The 22,607-nt window shown below is 32.6% G+C and overlaps 3 protein-coding genes across 3 annotated transcripts; all 3 read left to right on the top strand.

Moving 5' to 3' along the window:
- The first annotated feature begins 617 nt into the window (after window positions 1-617).
- On the top strand, window positions 618-5,142 carry LOC144556462 (protein PSK SIMULATOR 2-like). Its single transcript, XM_078304814.1, has 12 exons — window positions 618-977; window positions 1,627-1,946; window positions 2,508-2,600; window positions 2,685-2,775; window positions 2,863-2,956; window positions 3,294-3,388; window positions 3,489-3,561; window positions 3,640-3,737; window positions 3,818-3,934; window positions 4,038-4,114; window positions 4,243-4,287; window positions 4,419-5,142. Exons 1-12 carry the CDS (start codon window positions 819-821, stop codon window positions 4,891-4,893), a joined length of 1,737 nt encoding a protein of 578 aa, XP_078160940.1. The 5' UTR covers window positions 618-818; the 3' UTR covers window positions 4,894-5,142.
- A 9,092-nt stretch (window positions 5,143-14,234) lies between these two features.
- LOC144557130 (chaperone protein dnaJ 11, chloroplastic-like) lies at window positions 14,235-14,663 on the top strand. Its single transcript, XM_078305659.1, has one exon. The coding sequence runs from the start codon at window positions 14,235-14,237 to the stop codon at window positions 14,661-14,663; it is 429 nt and encodes a 142-aa protein (XP_078161785.1).
- A 5,033-nt stretch (window positions 14,664-19,696) lies between these two features.
- LOC144557131 (chaperone protein dnaJ 11, chloroplastic-like) lies at window positions 19,697-20,167 on the top strand. The gene has a single exon (XM_078305660.1). The coding sequence runs from the start codon at window positions 19,697-19,699 to the stop codon at window positions 20,165-20,167; it is 471 nt and encodes a 156-aa protein (XP_078161786.1).
- Window positions 20,168-22,607: the final 2,440 nt, after the last annotated feature.

The following is a 22,607-nucleotide window of genomic DNA, read 5'->3' on the forward strand; positions in this document are numbered from 1 at the left end:
GAGAGAGGAGAAACAATCATCTAGGCCGGAGAGAGGAGTGACAGCCGGAGAGACAGCCAGTCGCCGAGAGCGTTAGCTAGATTTTAGAGCTAGAGGGAGAGTGAGTTAGGGAGATGTGGAGAGAGAACTAGATTATTGAGATTTGAGAGCGAGGGAATGTCGGCTAAGTTAAATTATGACTCTCTATCTTGGATTTTAATTTCATCAGGTAAATGGACGGCCGATTTTATTATGAGATTCGAACCATAAAAATGATCGAACCCATTTCGATCGAACTAGGCTAGATTTGGATTTGGTTTGAATTAATTCCGAACCGAACCTGGTTAGGTTCGTTTCAATTCGAACCCATTTCGAATCGAATTAAACTCGAATCAAACCCGAATCAAACCCAAATCGAATCACGAACCTCGAATTTTTTTGCCAGCCCTAACCATAACCATGTACAAATGTACAATTAATTTTGCTAGTACGTCATGAGACCTCAATAATGACCGCATTCATCGGCGGACTTTAATTTGGGCCCAAACAGTTGCACCGCCCTCTCCAGTATTTCTTTAAACGGGAGAGAAACGATAAAGGTAAGAGTCAATAGTCGAGAGCGCACGGGGTCAGAACGCTGGGAAGAAAAAGAGAGAAAGGCATTTAGCTCAAGCCTCCTATTCTAATACGCGTTTCAAAAGTTAAAACTGAGAAGAACTGCTACTAAAGCAGAGAGCTAAGAGCAAATCAAAGTAAATTGTAAATCAATTCGGGGAATTCCTTCTCCCTTTTCTTTTTTTACGCTGGCGATTAGGGGTATTATTCAACGAGCTTTGCGAATGGGATGCGTCTGTTCCAAGGGGCGAGACAAAAGAGGCGCGGCCCGGGCCGCACGCAATGGACCGGAGGTGGAATTCTCTCACAAGAGGAGGAGCGGCTACCGTGCCTACGACTCTGGCGAACTTGCGATTTTGTCGGGGAAAGCTAGCGCTGGAAAAGTAAGCATACTTATCTTTTTGAATTTTTTATCGTTTTTAGTTTCTTGATAGTTAGATAGAGTTTAGTATTCTTGTAGTTTTTCTTAAATTTTTTTAAGCTAGATTTTTTGTATCTTTCTTTTTTTGGCCAAAGGGTGAGTTTAGATGCGGGTCCCCTATTCCCGAGAAGAATTTGTTTTGTTTCAATTTTTTACCACGGTTAGTTGCTTTAATAAATAAGGAGAAACTATCAAAGGAAGAAATATATCGTTATTACAAATAACTGAAATAATTTAAAGCAAAGTTTGAGAAATGAAAACCGATTATTTTTACTCATGTAGTAAACATGTTGATTCTGTGCTTGTTTGTATTTCAAATAAGGAAATACTCCACAAATGATTTACTGAGCTGATGTCTTAATTCATTTGGGAATTTTGATCCAACAATTATAACAAACAAGTTCATAGTAGATGCTGAATTAGTACTGTATAATAAAAAAAAAAGGATTCCAATCAGTTATAGTAATTTTTTTTTTATTGTCTTCACTCCCGATGTTAAGTTCCTGTATGGAACAGTCAATTCCATATATTACATAATTTCCTAACAAAAATATATACATGACTAGAAAGCATGACTTTAATTAAAACTCTTTTATTATTTATTTTTTCAGTTATCAGAAACAAGTATTGGCAGAGCCAGCATAGCTGGCTTGGAGAAAGCCGTCGAAGTATTAGATACACTTGGGAGTAGCATGTCGAGTTTAAACACTGGTAGTGGGTTCATTACGGGAGTTGTGCATCGCGGCAATAAGATAGAGATTCTTGCATTTGAGGTTGCTAACACGATTGCCAAAGCATCAACTCTATGGAAATCTTTCTCTGACGAGAGTATCGGGATCTTGAAAGAGGATGTTTTGAAGTCTGATGGAGTGAGGTTGCTCGTCTCTTCAGATGAAAAAGAGTTGCTTTGCATAGCAGCTGCTGATAAGAGGTGGGTTTTTTTTTTTTTTTTTTTTTTTTTTTTTTTTTTGTTAGTGAATAAGACAAATAAACAGATTAAATAGGCCAATGAGAAAAACCGAGCATGTTTTCTATTGGAAATAGGCACAGGGAAGGAGTTCCGGTTTAATGGGGTCTCTTGGTACAAGTAAAGGAAACTGCAGTTTATGTGACATTGTATCGGGGAAACTGTTCTCTGGCAATTGTTAACAGTTTCATTTAAATAGAAAGAAGATTTTACACTAATTTAGTGCAGGGATCTGTCTCGAAACAGAAATAGAATACTGTTTTTCTTTTATAATTTCTCTCTCCAAACAAAAAAAATAAGGATAGAGTCAATTGTTTTTCTTTTACAATATTATTGCATAATTCAGGCCTTTTGCACGTGTTTAAAGATATCATTTCAAGTCAAAAAAAGTTTAAGTCTCATTGTTAAACCCTATTAAACAAAACACAATCATAAAGTTTGTATTTGAGTTGTCACTGTTGCAGTCCAGGTTGTGAGGATAACATAAATTTAAATATTTTAACTGAATTTTTTTAATTTCTATAGGGATGAGCTAGCTCATTTCTCAAGGGAAGTTATCAGATTTGGCGACCTATGCAAAGATCCTGTCTGGCACAACTTAGGACGTTATTTCCAAAAGTATGTCGTGTTTTTTCAAAATTCATACATGAGCTGATTTATGAAGTCGTACATATGTTGAATAGACTGTTTTTAAATAAGCAGATTGGATTCTGATTTTGCCGCTCAGGATCAGTCAAAAAGCGAGTTGGATGCATCTGTCCATCAATTGATTGATCTGGCACACAATACTTCTGTGAGTACGCCTTAATATTAAACTAAATAAGTCATTTTGTGTGTTATATGGTCCTATTATTATTGTATGAGGAGTTTATATTTGTAGGAGTTGTACCATGAGTTGCATGCACTGGATAGATTTGAGCAGGACTACCACAGGAAATTTCATGAAGAAAAGGCCTTGCGTGGTGCTAGGAAGGGTAAAACTGAAAATTACTTCTTTTTGTTCTTTCTTTGGAATTTATGGGCTTCTCCATTATATCTTTGACTTTAAGATTGATTTGGTCAAAATTCTAACTTCAACCCGCCATTCAATTTCTTAAGATGTGACAAGTCAATGTGTTCTTTTGACTATCGAGTTGGTAGTCTACATTACTATGGTTGAAGAAGAAAACACAAATAGGAAATAGCACATGGTGAATTTAATTTTCATTGAAAAGAAACCCAAATAAACACAAACTCTAGAACAAAGAGAAGAAGAAGATTTGTCGTCTTTAACAAAGTTTTTACACTAATATTTTGTTCTTTTTTTGACAGAGAGTCTTATGATATTACTTAGTGAGCTCAAGCGCCAAAGGAAGCTTGTCAAGAGCTTGCAGAAGAAATCCTTGTGGGCACGAACATTGGAAGAGGTACCTTCTTCTTCTTCTTATTCTTATTTATTACTACTATTTTATATTTTTACCTTTTTCTTAACGAAAAGATTAAAGATTTTTATTTATTCTTTTGCAGGTCGTGGAGAAACTTGTTGACATTGTAGTGTTTCTAAATAGGCAGATCAGAGATGCATTTGGTCATGCTGCTGGTGTGTACTCTAACTCCTAATATTTGCTTATTATGCAAGTAGCACAGATGTTTTAATATGAAAATTTTCATTTTTCAGGTAATAGTAATGGATATGAGCAAGGTCAGGGTAAAAGGTTAGGTGAGTGCGGCCTTGCATTACATTATGCTAACATCATTAACCAAATTGATAACATAGTAAGTGTTCGAATCCTTCTCCCTCTTTACACTCTGCTGGGTACTCTATTACTGATTTCTAACTGTGAAATCTAATACAGGTCTGTCGGCCCCTCTCTTTACCTCCAAGTGCAAGAGATAACTTATACCATGCTTTGCCGGAAGCTGTCAAATTATCACTTCGTTCTAGGCTCCATGCTATGCATGACCAAGATGAGGTAATGTGTCACTGTCAGTAATCCAAACTAAACATTTTTTTGGGTCAATTTCATTCGAAATTATTACTTGAATCACTTCATATTTTTTCTTTTTCTTTTGCAGTATACAGTTGCTAAAATTAAAAATGAAATGCAGAAGACTCTTAGCTGGATCATGCCGATAGCAGAGAATACAGTTAGGTATGGTTTTTGTGGGTTGACACAAGTAATTCATTCTGTTTAAATTAGAATACCGAACCAAATATATTGTAGGAATCATCTAAATCTTTATTTTTTTTGTCTCTCCTATTAATTTGAATTTTGAACAGAGCGCATCAAGGATTCGGATGGGTCGGAGAGTGGGCCAATCTTGGGTTAGTCTTATGCTATTCCTCTTCCTGTTTAATTTTTAATTATTGAACTCCACTTTATGGCCATCCAATAAAGGAAGTACCCTTCATCAATTTCCACTTTGTTTTTAATAATCTCATTTGTTGCATAACAGAACCGAGGTGAACAAAAAGCAGAACCAACAGTCGAGCATTACTCGAATTCAAACACTTTACCATGCAAACAAAGCTACAACTGATGAATACTTACTTGACCTGGTTGTTCGGCTCCACCATTTAGTGGTCCAAGTGAAAAACAGGGGTTACGGGATGAAATCTACAAAACAGGTTTCAGCCTTAAACAATTCTCCGTCGCAAGCCAAACAAGTCTCTTCTTCGCCACAAATATCGGAGGATGAGAGAGAAATGTTGGAAAAATTAAGTTCAAAAGGCATTACACTTGTTAGAAGTAGAAGCTTTGATTCTGATAGAGGTACCCAAACGAGAAACTCCAGGGGTTTGTTTGCGAGTAGGAGTTGCGGCAGTTCACCGGTTAGAGAACTTGGTGCAGATGTTGATTGGGAGGGTGAGAAAGCTAGGATTTTGGATATGATGGACGGTCTGGATATGTATGCTAGTGGTTTTTCTTAGACGATGCTTGAGCTTGAGCATAGGTATTATTTCTCAAGAGTATAGTTGGTTATTTTCTATTCTTATAATTTGTTTTGTATATGAATTTAAAGCCGATGCTCGTATGTGTATATGAATTAAGCCGCTGTATGTTTTGTTATAAAATGTAAATATCGGAATAGAACGGATTTGTTACCTTTTTGTATATCACAACTCTTAGTGCACAGTGCTTTGCTATTTTCACTGTTCTCTCTCTTACTCACCATAAAAGGATGAACCTATCGTACCTTTGGCTTGAATGATCGTTCGGAGATGCAAAGATGTTTGAATTTTGTGGAGAGGAGGATAGAAAAATATTCAACCGGATTTAAATAAATAGCTAATTGAATTTAAATCTATTAACTAATTAAGTAATTGATAAAAAATATTATTTTAACTTATACTTTTCAATATTATGATTTGTAATTTTTTGATTCTTTAACCTATAATTTTAATTATAAATCATAATTCAAAAACAATATTTTAATTTTAACTCTAAATTTAAACCGAATTACAATTCAAATATCCAAAGAGGTCAAAAAAGTTTCCAGGAGAACAAATTCGATCGAAACATCCTGATCTTCACTAAAATTCAAAATCCAAATAAAGACAGCTAGTTGCCCCATAACACTCTAGGTCCGCCCCTGCTTCTAGGTACTTGTTTTCTTATTCTATTATGTTTGGATGTAGCAAGAATAGTGAGAATAGCGAGAACAGTGCTATTCCGATCCATCCAAACATACTCAGGAACAGCGAGAATAGCGCTGTTCTCGCTATTCTCGCTATTCCTACAAAAACATGGAATAGCAAACTACTCTCTCAAATGTTCAATCGTTGTTCTCGCTATTCTAAATGTTCAATCCAAACAATATTCCGAATAGCTTTGAGTTAGCGCTATTCTAACTATTCTTAACCTACTATTCTCAATAGTAGTTATTCTAGCTATTCTCTAGTGCATCCAAACGTAATGCACGTTATTCTCATCAAACTTGTACTAACAATGCGAATGTTAAATTAAATTGTACCTTTTTCCTACAAAATTTGCACGGCAACATGGCCCAAAAGAGACCCCATTGGACTTGTAACATATAGACTATGGGCTCAATTTGGGCCTTTAGCTATTATTCACGGTCGTTGCTTAAATTCATTGACCGATCGTTTATAAGGCTCAACTATCAACGCTGCCATGTCCAGAATAGAGGCTCATAGAAGCCTGAATTTGGATGGACTGTTATAAAAACGCAATCTATTTTTCAAATTATTAAATAGAATTAAGATGTTCTCGAACACATCAAATTCTTAATAAGCTTAATATCAAAATTATCACAAATTGATTTTAAATGAGTAATCTAAATTGTTGAAATTGATCTACTTCAAGAGTGATATATTTATATAAATTTTTTATAACTTTTCAAATTAATTTAATATAAAATCACGTAATAAAAAAATAATGAAAAATAAATGTATCAAAACTAACTAATATTTTACCTTATTTTTACCACTTGATTTTATATTAGTTAATTCGAAAAAAAAAATTGCATGTAAACTCATCACTCGTGAAATAGACCAGTTTCAATTGTTCGAATTTATCATTTGATGCAAATCAAATATATTTCAAAATTAAGCCTACCAAAGAGCTGTTAAGCTCATCATAAAATCACAATCATCATTATTTATTTATTTTATTTCTGAATTGTAAAGCTCGCTCTCCGGTATCAAACTATACAGTCGGTTCCAGCATAATTATTTCATTTTAGATAGACAATTTGATATTGTCAAATCAAAAGTTTAAATAGCGTTTATCACGCTATAGCGGAATGGCTAAAAAAAACAATGCTATACTCATATAACGCTACCATAGTGTACTATTTAGAACTTTGTGTCAGGCTGAAGTGTTCAATATAGCTGGAAGTTAAAACAATTTTAACTCGTTCTAACATGATACAAACCGTTATAATCCAAAAAATAACGAGAAAAAAATCTCCAATTATTTTCGTACAGAGAGAGAAATCCCAGATCCATCTCCAACACTCAATACAGTGCCTATCCTCTCTTGATACGCAACTTTTATTAGCACGGAAATTAGCCATCCATCTGTAACGAAATTCTTATTTATTTTTTTTATTTTTTTTCCTTTTGATATGATCAGGATATCTAAATTGAAGTCGAGCGAAGTCCGTACAAATGGACGGCTCAGATCCTTGCTAAAATGCAACCTTACATTCTTAATATTATCCTGTGATAAGGATGCCAACAGTCAACGGGTCATATCAGATTTGAATTTGATTGTTGATATGTTTTTATTATTTTTAGATGGATTAGACCAATTAATTTCTCTGGTCAGGAGTATTTTTTATTTAATAAATTTTTTTATAAAATAATATAGTGAATGAGAAAGAATATTTTAGATTTTTTATGCATAGGATCAGATTTAATTTTTTTTTTTTTCAATTCAAACTTTAGATTGATTACAATTATACTGATCTAAATTTTTTTTTTTAATAAGTCTGTTTGAATTCTGTGTGACAAGTAAGACGAAAAATTTGAAGATAATTTTTTTAAGGTTTAAAATTTGTCCGATTTACAGATAATCAAAGACAATCGGACAAAAAAAATAGATCGGGAAATTTTTAACTAGTCCTTTTATGCATAATAAATCAAAATTACTCTTTATCTTTATTTATTATTTTATAATATTTTCTATTAATAAACAATTTTCTCTGATCAGAATGATTCTATCCGCACCTGATCCAACCAATTTAAACTAAAAATTTAGAAAAAAAAAATTAATAAATCTTCTGTACTAGATCCGAGGCATTCCGTTGCACTTGATCCAATCGATTTAAACTAAAAATATATAAAAAAATATATATTATTCTGTACCACATCTGAGGCATTCGTTTAATTAATCATTCTCGTATTTATATTTTTCAGCGAGAGGAATTAAAATAGGGGTGGCAACCAATCAAACCGAATCCAGCTTATCCTAGTTTGAGTTTGAGTTTGAATAAGATTCGAACTAAATTGGGTTTGATTTGTTTCGAATCGAACTAATTTCAAATCGAATTAATTGCGAACTACACATTTTTCGAATCGAATTATGAACTATACATTTTTTTGACAGCCCTAGCCCCTAGTTATACCGATAGGTCTCGCGGGACAAAATTCATACGATTTCCTTTTAACTTTCACGAATTCACACTAATGGATTATGAGTTAGTTCAATATTTCCTTACCTTTTACGCTACTGGATTGATTAAAATCACAACATGGACCTAGTAAAATGAAACTTATTTCGTTGTTAATTTGTTATGCTGCTGAAACGTTTTCCTATTATAAGTTATCATTACATTAATAATTTTGAGCTGTGATATAAGTGTGGTTCCTACATTATTAAAATTAATGGTTGAATTTATTAGTTGTATTATTGGAAATTCGAATCTAAATAGTTCGCGAATCAATTTCGAACGAATTATACCCAGTTTGAGTTTGATTTGAATAAGATTCGAACCAAAATGGATTTTATTTGTTTTGAATCGAACTAAACACAAATCGAACTCAAACTGAATCACGAAACTACAATATTTTTTGCCACCCCTAGATTAAAACATGTTAAAACTTTTTGTAAAGTTAAAAGCAACTATGATGTATATTTCTCTGAAATTTTTATTTATACCATTTTTAAATAAGTTAAACTAAAACTGTGGACAAAATTAAGAACACATCTTTTAAATAGATAGAATAAAAAACTCGTCTCTCTCTATATATTTCATTCAATATACTGGAGCGTACATGCGTCTTTCACCGATAATTTCATTTAATTGAGTAAAAAGAAAAAGAAAAATAAAAGGAAATGTGATAAAAAAAATAGAATTTCAAAGAAATGTGATAAAAAAATAGAATTTCTCATAAATTGTGGTTATTTGGTTTATGTTTTTTTTATTTAAGACGGTATAAATAAAAATTTGAAATACTATTGGTATTTTTAAAGATAGAAAATTATAAAGCAATTAATGCCTTGAACATTTTTAAAGTTAGAACTATAAAGCATGCGTTCAAATTTCTGAACATTTTTCTTTCATTGTAAAATTTAGGGCGACCTTATTTTTTCTCTATGATCAACATAATATACACCATCTATAGTTTTCATGTCATACTCAGGCAAAGTATGACTTAATATGACGCCCTTTGAATACATCTAACAAATTTATGCTAAAAATAAAACAAAATAAAAAATTGAGTGTCCGTAATTTGAAACTGCAGATACATCTAACAAAAAATATCGTTTTAAGTTGCGTTCTGACCATGACACTTCAAAACAAAAAATATTAATAATAATTTTTTTAATTAGTCGATACATGATCTGATAGTCTATCTTTTCGTTTAAATACTAACTAATTGAGTTCAGTTGAAGTAATTAAATCAGATAATGAATTGACACTAACACCTTGTTTGGATGGAGAGTAGAGGAAGGAATGGGAGGTAAAGAATAGAAGGGAATGGAATGGAATAGAAAGGAAGATTAACATATTTAATCTCTTCGTGTTTGGATGATTAATGAGAGAAAATAAATTTAACTTTTCTTTCTATCTTATTTCTTGTTTGGTTGATTAAAATTTAGGAGGTTAATGAGAAATTCGGTGACTGTTGTAGGTTTGAGGAAAAAATCTTGTATGAAAATTATATATGTAAGATATAGGGTTGGACATTTGTGTCATTTTTTCTAAAAATATTTGTAATAAATTTTTTTTCCATCCGTTACACCCCAATTTGGGAGGGAAACCGATTCTATTAATTATCATGATACAAGGTTAAACCTTTCACCTCTTGTACCCTTCACCTCCGACATAATTTTATCAACCAAACACGATTCAACGGAAAGTTTTTGTTCCTTTCCATTCCCTCCCTCCCTCTACTCTCCATCCAAACAAGGTGTAAGGGTGAAAACGGTACGGATAATATCCGATTCGTATTCGAAAACCTAGATGTAAATATTTAATATTCAAATATTCGTGTGGATATAGATACTGATATAGTATGACATTTTAATTATCCGTATCCGGATAGTAGATATATACCATATAATTTAATATATATTATGAAAAAAATTATATTATTCACCATTATAATTAAATAAATATCACGAGCTTTGATATTTTTAATAATATTTTTTTATATCATTTTAATAAATATTCAATTCGATCTGTATTTGTATCTATCTAATATTCGATCTGTATCAATATCCGAATTTTTTTTTTAAATATGGATATAATTTTTTATCACTATTCGCTCCATATCCGCTCCATTTTCACCCCTAATGGACACAGCACAAGTTTGCGTTACTTTTACCGTACGTAAAGATAAAGGATCACCTTAGCAATTATTGGAGTAAATATTTTAACAGAGTAGTTTTAGCTTCATGCAGCGCATAAACCATGGGAAGCGCTGTTTTGATTCTACAGTTTCCGCGCTGTGTGATCCAAAACTAATCTGTTAAAATTTTAACCTCAATTATTGCTCTGGATAGAATTCTACTAATACCAGTCATTTTCTTTGTTATGGCTAAGAACAGAAGAATTTTACTTTAATTACTTGCACGGCCAGAATTCCCCACAAGCCAGTTATAAAGAAAAATATTGATTAGGATAGGATCTAGTAAGCATACAAGCACAACTGAAGTTTATCCAATGCAACAGTCTTGGTCCCACAAGTATTTTTTTTTTGTCACTTTCTTTAATTTGTTATCCATCCTACAATAATTGTTGTCATACATAAATATATTTCTTTTTATGTCCAAATTTGTATTTTCACATAATATCTTTTATTATTAAAAAAAAATATGATCGGTTCAAACAATAGATATGTTTGAATGGGAAGTGAGATTAGCTAGAATAGCGAGCTAATTCAGAATTTAAAAATAGCACTAATCCAACAAATTGTAAAGATAGAGAATAGTGACTAAAGCTGAACTGTTAGTATTAATTGTTCGAAACATCCTACTTTTAAAGTTTTAATTCAAATGTAAAATAACAAAACAACTTTTTCACTAACTCAGCTATTCCTTCATCACTGAACATTTGAATTAAAAAAGAAGATTTAAGTGTTCAAATTGAAGAGAAAGCATATATGTTCTCTCTTCTCAACATATCTTGAAAAAAAATTTCATCCATAAAACAAAAATAAAATGAGAGAGCAAAAGGTATATCATGAAAATTGTTTTGGAAAATATAACTTCTAAATGTGAATGTTCAATTCTAATAGATTTATAGAAACAATCCGTTTAAAATACATACCACACAAAAATAAAAATAAATATGGAAATTTATGAAATATAAATACACTAACAGACACAGACTACATGAAAACTTGAATATTCATTTTGAATCTGAACCAATTAAACAACATAAATTAGCTTCTAGGTATATACTATATACGCAGCCCTAGCTCCTCTGGAATTCGCATTATCTGAGATATCTCGTACTTAAATTTGATCTGTGGAAAATCCGGACCGTTCAAAAAGTATTCTTTAAAAATATCGAAGTATAATAATAACTAATTCCCTATATTTTTAATAGGCAGAAAAAAAAAATTAGGCCAGCTTTAAATAGACTGAAAATTGGAATTATCTCACATTAATACATATCCGGAATGGCTGCTCTGGGCTCCCAACAAATTTGCTCAAAAATGAAAAATCATATTGCAGAGAGAAAATTGATAGGTAACTCTGGTCCCACACTCCCACTCTGTACGCTAGTGGTCCCAACCTTATCCGGACTATTAATTGCTCCTTTCCGTTTTTTAGAAAAGACCAAAAACGAGTAAATTAGTGGTCCCAGTGATATACCAACACGTATCCTGTGCATTAACTCAGAAAGGAATCTTTTGAGTTATTGCATGTCGGTCGTCTGATTTTAACCCAGACCCTTTAATAATAGTACAGATCTAGCCCGCACGAATTGTAAAGCAGATCGGATGATCGAGATGCATTAACTCAAAAGATTCCAAGTCGGGATATACTCCAGCAGTACAGGGAAATAAATCCGCTGAGATTCCAAAGAATTGCAGGAACCCTCCGAATGGACATCCACCCTTTCATTTTCTTTGAGATTCGTGTAAGTAAAATAAATGCTCTTGAGATTCGTACATTTTAAAAATGAATGGCGAGATCTGAAACTGCAGACTTCCTGCGATTCTTTAAAATTTCACCAGATTTATTTCTGCTGTCCAAGCCTCTGCTTCAATCTTCATTCATGCCTTATCATCACCAAGCCTCTCTTTTCACATCCTTTCTTAAACGAATTCATATCACCTAAGGTAACTAAACTTTTGAGTTTAGATCCGGACCGTCTGATTTAATTTGGCACGGATATTAAAGGGACATCGCATTTTATTTCGTACCAGAATGGTCTGAATTCTGATCGGATAATCCGGATACAAACTCAAAACTTGAGTTATCAGAATCTAGATTTTTCTTTGACCGAGTCCGGATCCTCTGCACTATCTCACTGTATGAGTTTAAATTCAAACCATCTGATCAAAATTTAGATCAATCTAGTTCAAATCTGAAATTATGGAGTCCTTTTAAAATTTGTGTTAATATATAACAAAAGATTCGGACCAATCTAGCTAAAATCTGAAAGTATGGAAGTCTTTCAAAATTCATGCGAATATATAACAGAAGGATCGGATTTAGAGTCTAATAATAAGTACCCGAGGCCGTATGAATTCTCTTAAACCTTCTTTTATCTGTATGACTCCAGCCAACTCTTTTTTTTTTTTTTTACAAGGTCAATGGCCCATCTATCAAAAACTGATAAATTTTCAATTTCTCTATCAAAATATTATATTTTTCAAATATTTAAATAGTGTTTATCGCGGCATAGCGAAACAACTAAAAAAACAACGCTATGCTCATATAGCGTCGAGAACGTCATAACTTTTATAGTCTGAAAACACCATAGCGCACTATTTAGAATCTTGATATTTTTTCATCAAAACTAAAAACAACCTTTCTCCCCTTTTTCTTTATTTAGACTATTACTATCCTTTGAGTAAAGCTTGTAATCCCCAATTTACCCTTCTATTTTATAGATACGCCATTTTTATTCAAATTTACACTAAATTATCCAAATTGTTTTACATTGATAAAATTCTGCACTATTATAAAACATTTTTAGTTTTGATTTCTGTTGCAATATCTTTTCACTTGATAATAAATTCGATTAATGCCTTATTAGTACAATCCAATTGGAATAAAAGTAGATATTTTTAATTTAATAGAAGGATAAAAATTATAATTTTAATGATTAATAAAGGACTACCAATAGACTAAATGAAGTAAATGAGATAAAGTTAGAATATTTAGCTTTGATGGAAAAATGGAGATATTTTAATATTTGATGACAAAATTGACGGTTCTAAAAGTTTTAATTGGTGTACTTAAAATATTTTTTTTATAAGGCATTATTTTATATTTTATAGCATCCTTCTTAGTAGGCTTTCAACCAACATGTAAGTCAACATTTAAGAAAAAACGGAGACGTTATGTTCACTCGAGGAAGAGTTTCCATTCTACGTAGATTCTTGGAATCGGCAGAATCAGACAAAAAACAGGCTCTCCATTTAAAACCACCGGAGGAATGGAAGAGGGGGGGGGGATTTTTTATTCATAGTAATTATAAAATTCAGATGTACGAAAACAGATAGAGTACTTCATTTTTAACCAATATAGTAAGATTGTCAGGACGAATCACGATCCATATTTTATGAATCTAAGGCAATGCCCACGATCCATCTTTTTTTTGTTAAATTTAGACTAGTTTTAAACCGTTTTACAAACAAACAAAAGAGAAAAAAAAAGATGGATCGTGATCTGACAATATTACTATATTAGTCAAAAACGAGATACTATATCTGTTTCCGTAGATCTGAATTTTATATTAATATAAATACAAAATTCGGGGAAAGAGGAATCAAAATACAAGAATCACAGTATTAATTTCCCTTCACTAAATTAGTTCACCTGTCGGCTAACAGCATAGTCTGAATTAATGACACGACAGTTTCTGACACGAATCTTTTATTGTGCCTGAGGTCCAGATCTAGCATATGGGACCCACTTTGCATCACTAACATCCCATAACAGTAAACCTTATGAAAAAAAACAAACATGTGAAATCCATCTCTAATCTGACTCAGCTCTCTGTTTCATGGATAAGCCCCTAGTTTATCCATCCTACCTAAGTGCCTCTATTTAATTAATTAATTCCCTTTTTCCACCTCAGTTCCAGAATAACAAACCAACAATCAAACTCAAATTCCATATGATCTCCTCTCCTGCCTTCTCAAACCCGAACTCCATCAACGGATTTCGGTCACAAATCAGATCCAAAACCCGTCACACCGTGACCTGCATTGCCACCACATCAAGGCTGCCACATACACTTTCTTCCACCTTATATGATGTGCTAGGGATCAAGTACGGCGCCACGAGTCACGAAATCAAGGCGGCGTATCGACGGCTTGTGCGTGAGTGTCACCCTGACATTGTTGGGGATGATCAGAAGGCCGAGTCGGTAAATGAATTCATCCGGGTTCATGCCGCTTATGCTACTCTGTTGGATCCCGAAAAGAGGGCTGATTATGACCGGGGCATGATGGTGGCGACATCTGGTAGATGTCAAGGGGCCCCGCATAGGAGGTCGGTTTATAGTAGATCGCCTCGCACTTGGGAGACAGATCAGTGCTGGTAGAGAAAGCAAATTGTGGGATCAATAGACCCGAAATGTGTCAGATCAGGTCGTCATCGTGCAACAAAAAAATCTGTTATAATACAGTTGAAAATGCCAACACTGTACCAGTAGAAATGGAGCTACTGGGACTGGGTACTGGCTGTATATAGAATTAGAGATATGAGAATTTCCTCATTTTACTGTATATGTATGTAATATTGTTCTTCGCGCTTGTTGAAAAAACTTTAGCAGAGTTATTAAGATGACTTGTTAATTGCAAACAAGCATCTGTGAAAGAAGAGAGTTCAGATATCTCATGCCTTTTATGTCTCATGTCTCATATATTATATCTACGTTTACAAAGTTTGAATTATCGATTCAAACCTCTCAACTTGATATCCATATTAAAATATACTTGAAACCAAAATTTATATTTTTTGAATTTTTTTACTATTTGATAAATAAGTACAAAATCACTACTAAAAGAACAATGATTTTGTATGTATCTTAAAAAATAAATAATATAGAAAAAAAATATAAAATTTGATATTGAAGAATATTTTAATATAAATATCAAGTTGAACAGTTCAAATTGACAATTCGAATTTTGAAGATGGAGATATAAGATATGAGATACCATAAAACATAAAAAGTGTGAGGCATTTGAATTTTGCTCATAAAAAAAATAAGAGGAGGGTTCAAATGCACCCAAATTTTTGTGCACCCAAATGCACCCTATATTTCAAATCCTTTTTCTCCATTTTCAAAGTGCGAATAGTCAATCCGAACCGTTAGATGCGATCTATATATTAAGATGTCCTTGGAGACCAAATTTTACATTTTTTGAAATTTTTTTACTATTTATTAAGCCACTTTGAAAATCGCTGATTTTATATTTTCTGGACCATTGGATCAGCGATTTTCAAAGGGGCTTAATAAATAGTAAAAACATTCCAAAAAATGTAAAATTTGGTCTCCAAGGACATCTTAATATATAGATCGCATCTAACGGTTCGGATTGACTATTCGCACTTTGAAAACGGAGAAAAAGGATTTGAAATATAGGGTGCATTTGGGTGCACAAAAATTTGGGTGCATTTGAACTCTCCTCAAAAAATAATTATTTGACAATATATATGCCCAATCAGCAAATTTTATAACCTAAATTACATGTGCTTAGGATATATGTCATATATATATATCTACTTAAATTTAAATTTAAATTTAAATTTAAGTTGCGGTTTAGCAAGTTCTGACAATATATACGTGAATCTCGGTGTTTGAGTAACCTAACTGAAAATTCTAAAACGCCATAAATCTAGAAAATTCTAGATGCTAAAGAATCCCATATGAGATTGGATAGCTCAACGGTCAACTGTTTTAGAAGAGTGCTTATTTGGTTAGCCTTTGCTTCCTGGGAAAAACCATCCAGGATTCCATGTTCATCAAAATACCACATTTATTTTTCTTGATTATTTGACTTTCCTAACTTGTAGATATTCTGATCTCTAATTTTCAATTTAATTATCAAGATGCCATGAACCAAATTTGGATGCTCACAGATAGTGAACCATCAAATATGATTTTAACTTTTTAAGTATTATAAATGGATGTTCACATTAGAAAAAGAGTGCTGATATTAACACTATAAAATTTGTTACTGACATAACATATTTAAATTTTTTTTATCTGATGAATAAAATTGCCCTCGGTATGTAATTATTTCTTTTGCTCTCTTAATTAGTAACTATTTAATGACTATGTGTTTTTTTAATACACTTTCTTGATCTGTTTATCTTATTAATAGAGGAGAAATAAAAAGAAACAATAATTCTATTTTTATTTGTAACACCAATCTCAAAAATATTACAAAGTCCAAAAAAATTTCACTGTTTATTACATATATAATATATCCCTCCCCCTACAACAAAATAATTGTTTTTTTAATAACAGCTTTTATTTATAAATAAAAACAGTCCAAATAGCGTTATTATCATGAGCCATTAGAGATTTTATAAGAGTAGAACTAGGGTGTTCTTAAGCTCACCAAAGTGTTTGGTGAGCTTGACTCCAAAATCGGTCAAATCGGTTTCAAATGACGAATCCGAACCGTTGGAACCCGCTTATTTTACGTGTGATGCGTCTACATGTGAAATTTTTGAACTTTCGAATTAGTTTAGTATAAAGTCAAGCGGTCAAAACATGTTCAAAAAATGAATGTACTAAAATTAATTTATTAACCTTCTAATTTTGACCAATTGACTTTATACTAAACTAATTCGAAAGTTCAAAAATTTCACATGTAGACGCATCACACGTAAAATAGACGGGTTCCAACGGTTTGGATTCGTCATTTGAAACCGATTTGACGGGTTTTGGAGTCAAGCTCACCAAACACTTTGGTGAGCTTAAGAACACCCTAGTTCTACTCATTTTATAATAATGAATGAGAGAGATACAATCTTTAAGAAAATAGTTAATAAAGAATAAATTTATTTATATATTAAAATATTTAGATACTGTTGTGTTAATATAAAGTTTTATAGTATTAATATCATGAGCCATTAGAGATTAGATATGCAATTTAGCTTTCTTTTTTTTTCTTTTCTAGCCAGATTAAATTATTAAATAACGACATACTATTTTTTTTTTTTTTTTTTTTTGAGTTGACATACTAAAAGTGATGGCAACAGCGTAGACTTGGAAGAACCATGCTGCTATATATATATATATATATATAGAGGAGGGTTCAAATGCCTCCATGTTTTTGTGCCTCCATCATGCCTCCATCTCTTTCCATGATTTTCAAAGTTCAAACAGTCGATCCGAACCGCTCAACCTAACCTCCATACTAAAATATGTTTGGAGACCAAATTTTATATTTTTAGGAATTTTTTTTACTATTTTCTTAGATAGGTACAAAATCAGTAAATCTGAACCATCTAAAAACAGTATTTTTTTACTTATCTAAAAAAATAGTAAAAAAATTTCTAAAAATATAAAATTTGGTCTCCAAACATATTTTAGTATGGAGGTTAGGTTGAGCGGTTCGGATCGACTGTTTGAACTTTGAAAATAATAGAGAGAGATGGAGACATGATGGAGGCACAAAAACATGGAGGCATTTGAACCCTCCTCATATATATATATATATATAGAGTACGGCTAACGCGCTTCCTCTAGCATATGGGCCGAAATGCTTCTGGTGAAAAGTTGAAATTTCAAAATCCAAAAAGTCGATCTGAACCGTTCATCTTCTTCTCCATATTAATATCTGCTTGGAGACCAAATTTTACATTTTTCTGAAATTTTTTACTATTTATTAAGCCATTTTTAAAATCACTGATCCAACGGTGGCTTACCAAACAGTAAAAATCAGAAGCTACCGTTGGATCAGCGATTTTCAAAATGGCTTAATAAATAGTAAAAAATTTCAGAAAAATGTAAAATTTGGTCTCCAAGCAGATATTAATATGGAGAATAAGATGAACGGTTCAGATCGACTTTTTGGATTTTGAAATTTCAACTTTTCACCAGAAGCATTTCGGCCCATATGCTAGAGGAAGCGCGTTAGCCGTACTCTATATATATATATATATAAATGAAGAACCACCCTGCTTTAAAAAAGAAATAAAAAGGCGGGAAACTGTCCCTGCCTAGTTGTGGGAACGCCGCCACATTTTCTCTGACAGGCCCCATCTTATCCGTAATGAATCGATACCTTATCTTTTATAAAATTAAAATAATTGCCTCCTGTATTTCTTCTAACAGGTTGGATTTTCTGTGATTATGATTATTTCAGTTATAATTTTTTAAGAATTTTCTTTAATATATTGAATTACGCGTTTGGTCAAAAATTGCCGAACACATGAATTTGAAAAATCATAAATAATATTTTACCATAACATTTAAAATTCTAAATAAAAATTTTACTCTTTTGAAAATGGGGACTGGTAAAAAATTGCCGCATAAATATGCTTATGCAGTGGTTTTCCGTATACAAAATCTTTTGTAGTCAAGTTCATGCGGTTTTGATTATACAGGCACATACATGGTCTATGCAGACTTGACAAAAGTCTAAGAATTATTTTGCAGTGCAAAAAATTAGAATCTATAATATTTATAATATGATAAAGAGTACAAATTATTAGACTAAACAAGTATTTAGATATAAATTAATTTTATTTTATCAATATTTATTTAACAAAGCATAGTAAAACTATATATATATTTTCACATACAAATTCACATATACTATATGCGATCACATGTACAGTATACAGTGGACCTTCTATATACATGAATAAAATTATATTTTAAAACACTCTATAGAAAAAAAAAACAGTAGAAGACAAAAACATGAGGTCCCTTTCTGTTGGAGATATGAACCAGTAGAAAACAAAAGCAAATCAAAACAAAACCAGCAATGCAAGTCCACTGGAAGGAAACGAGAGAAATAAATCTTATCCGTCGGCAAAGCAGCTGGTTTGTATCCTCTCCATTAGTTACGGAACCAATGGGGGCTTGATCATGACCGCAATTTAAAATCGAACGGTCCGATCTAAGGAGGAAATTTCAGCACAGATCGGGACATTATGGACAGGTGTACCATGGAAACCATCAGATTTGAAATGGACGTTCAAGATGTCCCAATGTTCTCCAATTAAATGGGAAACTGGAGAGGAGGCCAACTCTCTAAAAGCCAAGCAATCCAGCCTTTCGCTGACTCAGCTCAGCCATTCTGCGGTTCCACCGGATAAGCACGCCGCGGAAACCGCATATCTCTAATCTAGATTTACTGTAGCGGTCGTTATCAGATAGCGTGTTACATAGAATAAATCCCTCGCAAGTCGCAACTCGCAACTCGTAAGGCGAAGCTTCTAACCCAGTTCAGCGACTCGATACATAAATTGTAACATTAAGTGACCACAGTATCAATAAGCTCAGTGGTTTTTTTGTTCTCTATTTATTCGACCTCTTCCCCTCTAGACCTTCCAAATATCGACTTCATAATCCCAAATTTGCAAAACTACTTGGAATCATTTTCTTCTCCAATGGCATCCTCTCTAACATTTTCCACACAGCACTCCATCGCCGGCCTTCAGACCCAGATCAAACACAGAACCCGCACCACTGTCACCTGCGCTGCCACCGCCGCACCTCCACAATCACGAGTCTCCAGATCCCCACCTTCGTCAACACTCTACGATGTACTAGGGGTTAAGTCGGGCGCCACGTATCGCGATATCAAGACGGCGTACAGGCGATTGGTGCTCGAATTCCATCCTGACATTGTTCCCGCTGATCAGAAGGCTGAGTCGGCGAGTGAATTTATTCGGATCCATGATGCTTATGCAACTCTAACGGATCCTGATAAGAAAGCGAATTATGATAGGGAAATGATGTTTTCTGCGCTGGCCACAGCTGGCCGGAGCCAGTGGGCCCAATCGCCACCGCCTCCTAGAAGCTATCGATCGTATTATAATCGGGCGCCTCGGACATGGGAAACCGACCAGTGTTGGTGAAATTGGTTAAATAGGGTTGGAGCATTGTCAGAATCAGTGTTATATTAGGAATTAGAATGGAGATTAGGTTCATTTTCCCTTTCTCGTTGTCTTTTTTACTGTTTTGGACTGAGACTCAGAGTCAGAGAGGGACGAGGTTTTTTTCATACGAACCTCCTGATTTGTAAATAGTTTTCGAAGAAGTTAGTTTATGTGAAAATTATAGCACTATAATTTTTCTCGTGCCTTTCCTTTTTCTTTTTTTTTTTTAATTGAGGCTAATTGGTTCTTTGAGGTTTAATTTAAAAAAAAAAAAAAATTGAGATGTCTACATTCTAATATCTGGAGAAATTAAATCTGCTCTTTTTCTTAAGAAAATAAATATACTCCTACTTTTTTATGTGGATTATTCAAAATTGATCACACGACTTCAATTATTTTTTTCTTTTATATTAATATAATTTATTAAAATAAATTAGATACAATTGAAACCGTGTAATCAATTTTGAACAGTCTTAATAAAAGAATGAAAAGATGACACTTTTCTTAAAAATAAAAAAACAGATTTGAATCCCTATTAGATTCGATTGATTTGCACAATGGTTATTTTCTCCTTTAAATATGCAACTTACAGTTGTTCAAAGCAAGATATATCCAAAGTTTGTACTTTGATCAAATGTTAAACTGAATTTAATTCTTCAATAAATATTACATCAAAAATTTTAAATGGATTTGTTCGACATTATTAGAGGGACAAAAAAATGTGGCCATCAGCATGTTTGGACTAGCGTCTAGTTTCTGGTTGACTTCTTTGATTAGACTTTCGACTAATTAAAACTTCAAATTTAAATTCGAAATTTTTTTTTTTCTGATTAAGTTCGATTTGAAATAACTCCAATAATTATTAATTTATTATTTGTTTACTTATGTGGATAGTAATATAAACTATTTTCAGGCTTTAATATAAAATCAGTGATATTCAAGTACCTAAAAATAATATTTTACAAGTTAAATACGTAAGGTAATGCGAAAAAATATTTAAAATGATAATAATAAATCTCAGGTACGAGCTTGATAACTTGATTAATCTTCAGCTCAAACTTAAAATCAATTTAAGTTAGTTATGTGTAGGAGTTTATTTAGCACCCTCCGATGATTATTTATTTATTTTTTCAACTGCTAATGTGTAGAAAAGTAATCGAACTACGGAATTGATAGTCGGTGATTTGTCATCGAATTGAACTTTTATTAATAAAAAATGTTCGGCAGGTCAAGTACATGACAGAGTCGGTGATGCAAGAATCTATGCTTTTATGGACATAAGGACCTATTTGTAAAATGAACATTTTTTTATTTTCAAAGTTCAAACAATCGATCCGAACCGTTCATCTTGTTCTCCATATTAATATGTGCTTGGAGACCAAATTTTACATTTTTCTAAATTTTTTTACTATTTATTAAGATGGATACAAAAAATATCAAATTCAGACCATTGAATTCTGTACCCATCTTAATAAATAGTAAAAAAATTCAGAAAAATGTGAAATTTGGTCTCCAATCACATATTAATATGGAGAACAAGATGAACCATTCAGATCGACTGTTTGAACTTTGAAAATAAAAATATGTTGATTTTACAAATAGGTCTTTATGTCCATAGAAGCCTTTGCCTTAAAATAATGAGTGAAGTCATTGTTCCCTTTTCTGGATTTGGAGGATGCATAAAGTCAAGTACCTGATTAACAATTTATAATATTCTATATAAGCTGGGATTAGACAATGTATAATCTATGATGACTAGTTTATGAGTCGGTTGGTCTTAACCCTGGAGGAATTTATGAAAATGCACGCCTTTCTCATAATAAAATAACTTGGTTAATTGATTGCATTTTCTTTTATCATTTGTCTACGTCTTAAATCTCCAAAAAAAATTATATACCATAATAAAAAAACTAAAACACCTCCGTTTTGAGGAAATTTTATCTTTATTCTCGCCGCAGAGCCAATATACGGCCTCATTTTAGAGGGACTATAGAGCTAATTTGCGGCTCCACTTAACAGGCCGCATAGATGTTTTTGGGGAGACTGCAGATCCAATCTGTTGTCTGAATAAATATGGAATTTCCCAAAACAGAATTGTTTTGGTTTATTTGTTTTTATTATGGTATTTAAAAAAAATTCGGCTTAAATCCTTCATATCCAAAGTTTCCCCAATAATATTTCTGAGCTTCTCAGATATATCATTTTATCTTATGATCAGTCTATAATAATTATAAAAAAGATCATGAAAATTAATTCCAAACATTGGTCTCGTGTGGCCCATCCGCCCATCTCTGATTGAAACACAAGCAGACATCTGATTTCCAGGTGGGAGTGGGTCCCGCATAACAGCTGAATAGATTAGAGACAGGATTGAATAATAAAATATTGTGGGCGATGCAATGGGGAAGAAAAACCGCAG

This window comes from Carex rostrata, chromosome 7 (assembly GCF_964058835.1).
Source record: "Carex rostrata chromosome 7, lpCarRost1.2, whole genome shotgun sequence".
In the NCBI taxonomy this organism is placed as follows: domain Eukaryota; kingdom Viridiplantae; phylum Streptophyta; class Magnoliopsida; order Poales; family Cyperaceae; genus Carex; species Carex rostrata.

What these genes read in the sequence shown, in the direction of transcription:
- LOC144556462 (XM_078304814.1), top strand. Translation starts at nt 819, where the DNA reads ATGGGATGCGTCTGTTCCAAGGGGCGAGACAAAAGAGGCGCGGCCCGG. An exon ending in CTTGCGTGGTGCTAGGAAGG is followed by an intron (nt 2,957 to 3,293) that starts GTAAAACTGAAA and finishes TTTTTTTGACAG; the next exon opens with AGAGTCTTATGATATTACTT. An exon ending in TTAACCAAATTGATAACATA is followed by an intron (nt 3,738 to 3,817) that starts GTAAGTGTTCGA and finishes AATCTAATACAG; the next exon opens with GTCTGTCGGCCCCTCTCTTT.
- LOC144557130 (XM_078305659.1), top strand. Translation starts at nt 14,235, where the DNA reads ATGATCTCCTCTCCTGCCTTCTCAAACCCGAACTCCATCAACGGATTT.
- LOC144557131 (XM_078305660.1), top strand. Translation starts at nt 19,697, where the DNA reads ATGGCATCCTCTCTAACATTTTCCACACAGCACTCCATCGCCGGCCTT.